This window comes from Austrofundulus limnaeus, unplaced genomic scaffold (genome assembly GCF_001266775.1).
Source record: "Austrofundulus limnaeus strain Quisiro unplaced genomic scaffold, Austrofundulus_limnaeus-1.0 Scaffold383, whole genome shotgun sequence".
In the NCBI taxonomy this organism is placed as follows: domain Eukaryota; kingdom Metazoa; phylum Chordata; class Actinopteri; order Cyprinodontiformes; family Rivulidae; genus Austrofundulus; species Austrofundulus limnaeus.
This window is the reverse complement of record NW_013952785.1, coordinates 117852-120056: the sequence shown is the minus strand read 5'-3', so window position 1 is coordinate 120056 and position 2205 is coordinate 117852. Positions and strand designations below refer to the sequence as shown.

The 2205-nt window shown below is 36.1% G+C and overlaps 1 protein-coding gene across 1 annotated transcript in view; it reads left to right on the top strand.

Moving 5' to 3' along the window:
* The window catches only part of LOC106528469 (hexokinase-1), a gene marked incomplete in the record, with an annotated part of 72819 nt that overhangs the window by 22799 nt on the left and 47815 nt on the right, over positions 1-2205 (top strand). The window contains 3 exon segments of the mRNA XM_014023643.1: positions 812-931; positions 1054-1149; positions 1257-1356. Coding sequence (XP_013879097.1) covers positions 812-931; positions 1054-1149; positions 1257-1356 — 316 coding nt within the window.

Here is a 2205-nt window from a genome sequence, read left to right as displayed (position 1 = left end):
GCGCTGTGACGTATGCAGCCGACAAATTCGACCTTCGGAGGACCCGTCCTGCCGTTTTGGACACAGCCGTACTATACGCAGTCTAATTAGTCAACAATCCAATAAAGTCCATATTTACATGTTTAAATGGACTTTAAATAAGGTTAAACATAAACATTGAAGCTGTTTATTGTTAGCATACAGGTTTTACAATTAAAATAATTAATTTTGGTTAAATATGCTTAATATTCACCTGTGAAACATAAATCTTTTAGCTCTTGTAAACATGTTGTAACAATCTATGTAGTTTACAGCAAAGTATTTGAAACATTTGTACATTTATAAAGCGTTTGCACCGCGCTACGTTCTGCTCATTGATTTCAATGGTTAGCGTTAGCATTTGCTCAATGCATAAAAATCCCMCTTGCGAAGTACGCCCAGGTCACGTGACGCCCAATCCAGTAATGTATATCAATGGGGGGTCCCMTTGATGGTGGGGGGTGATGACAGAAAACAATGAGAACCACTGGTTGAAATAGTGTAGAATTCATGTGATTTGTAATTTTTTTTTGCTTTTGTTCATTTAAAAAAGGGTTGTATTTCAAAAACCTGCAGTTCCTCTTCATCTCAAAAAACCTTGCCAAACTTGATTTCTTGAAATTTTGACTTATGACTTAACAAGAATTTTTCTTTACAATAATAATGGCTCAAAAGAACTATGCATAAAATCTAAAATTATAAAAGAAAAATGTTAAATGTTTTCCTCAAACTACGTAGACTTTTTTTATGAGTTCAGTATTCAACAATGTAAATGTCTTTTGCTTGTCCCCAGCTCTTTGACCATGTTGCTGATTGCCTCGGAGATTTTATGGAGAAACAAAAAATTAAGGATAAAAGGCTCCCTGTGGGTTTTACATTCTCATTCCCCTGTGTCCAATCCAAACTGGATGAGGTAAACATCTTAAACAATTGTGATAAATGCTTTCATGCTTTAGGGATCCATTGACTGTGCTAACTTTAAAAACATTATTTGCAATAAAGCATAAAAGGCAGGCTGGTATGTTTTTTTTTCAGGCAGTCTTAGTGACATGGACAAAGAAGTTTAAAGCCAGTGGTGTTGAGGGTATGGATGTTGTGAAGCTCCTAAACAAAGCAATTAAGAAACGTGGGGTGAGATTTCATTTTTCTTTTTCGAGGTTTGTTCACACATGTAATAATAACAATAAAAATGCTTCATCCTGGGACAGATGCTTAGTTAATTAAGTTTTTTTTTTCAGGATTATGAAGCTGATATAATGGCAGTCGTGAATGATACAGTTGGCACTATGATGACATGTGGATTTGACGATCAGCGTTGTGAAGTGGGAATCATTATAGGTAAAAATTAGGAGTTGATCTGATTGTTGTTGTTTTTATTTCTGCAGCCTGCTTCCTTTTCAGGTTTTCACAACATTTACTAACTTACTGAGGTTTTATATTAAGGTCCAAAACATTAATAGTTTTTTCTGTATGAATGTGACTCAATACTAATAGAGGTCCTGCCAAATAAACAACCTAAACTGTCTTAACTCTATCTCATTTGTAAATTCCAGAACAAATTTGAGTTTTTATTATCATAAATATGAATCCTGGCATAACAAAAAGGCATCTAAAAATAAAAGATAGAACGCAACACCAATCGTCACCGATGTCCCCCGTCTTCGTTCAGTAGTGACCAACTGTTACCAGTTTTGTTGGAATCATCACAGGCCTTCATTATTTAAATATTCTCATAATGTGAACATTTGGACAGATGGACAGAGTGACAAAAGAACAGAGGGACAGGAAGCTAAAGCGATCTTGTCAAACTTCTACAAAACCATACTGATGCACAAAAACTTAGGTTCAGATCGGATCATATTTGTGTGATTTAGAGCCAACCGTATGTCAACGGCGTGATGTCTAATGAGGCCATGCCCTCCAAAAATTGGACTGCATTCCTGTAGTGGGGTGGATTAAGATCGACCGTATTGAATTCAGTGCAGATTGGCTCAAGTATGAGGAATTTATAGACAAACATGTCAATGGTGTGATATGTGATTAGGYCACACCCCCAAAATTTGGACTGCAATAATGTAGTKGGGTGGATTAGAATCAACCATAGCGATATCAGGAGCAAATTTTTCTGAAATATGTAGAATTTAGAGCCAATTGTACATCAGTGGCGTGATGTGCAATTAGGCCACG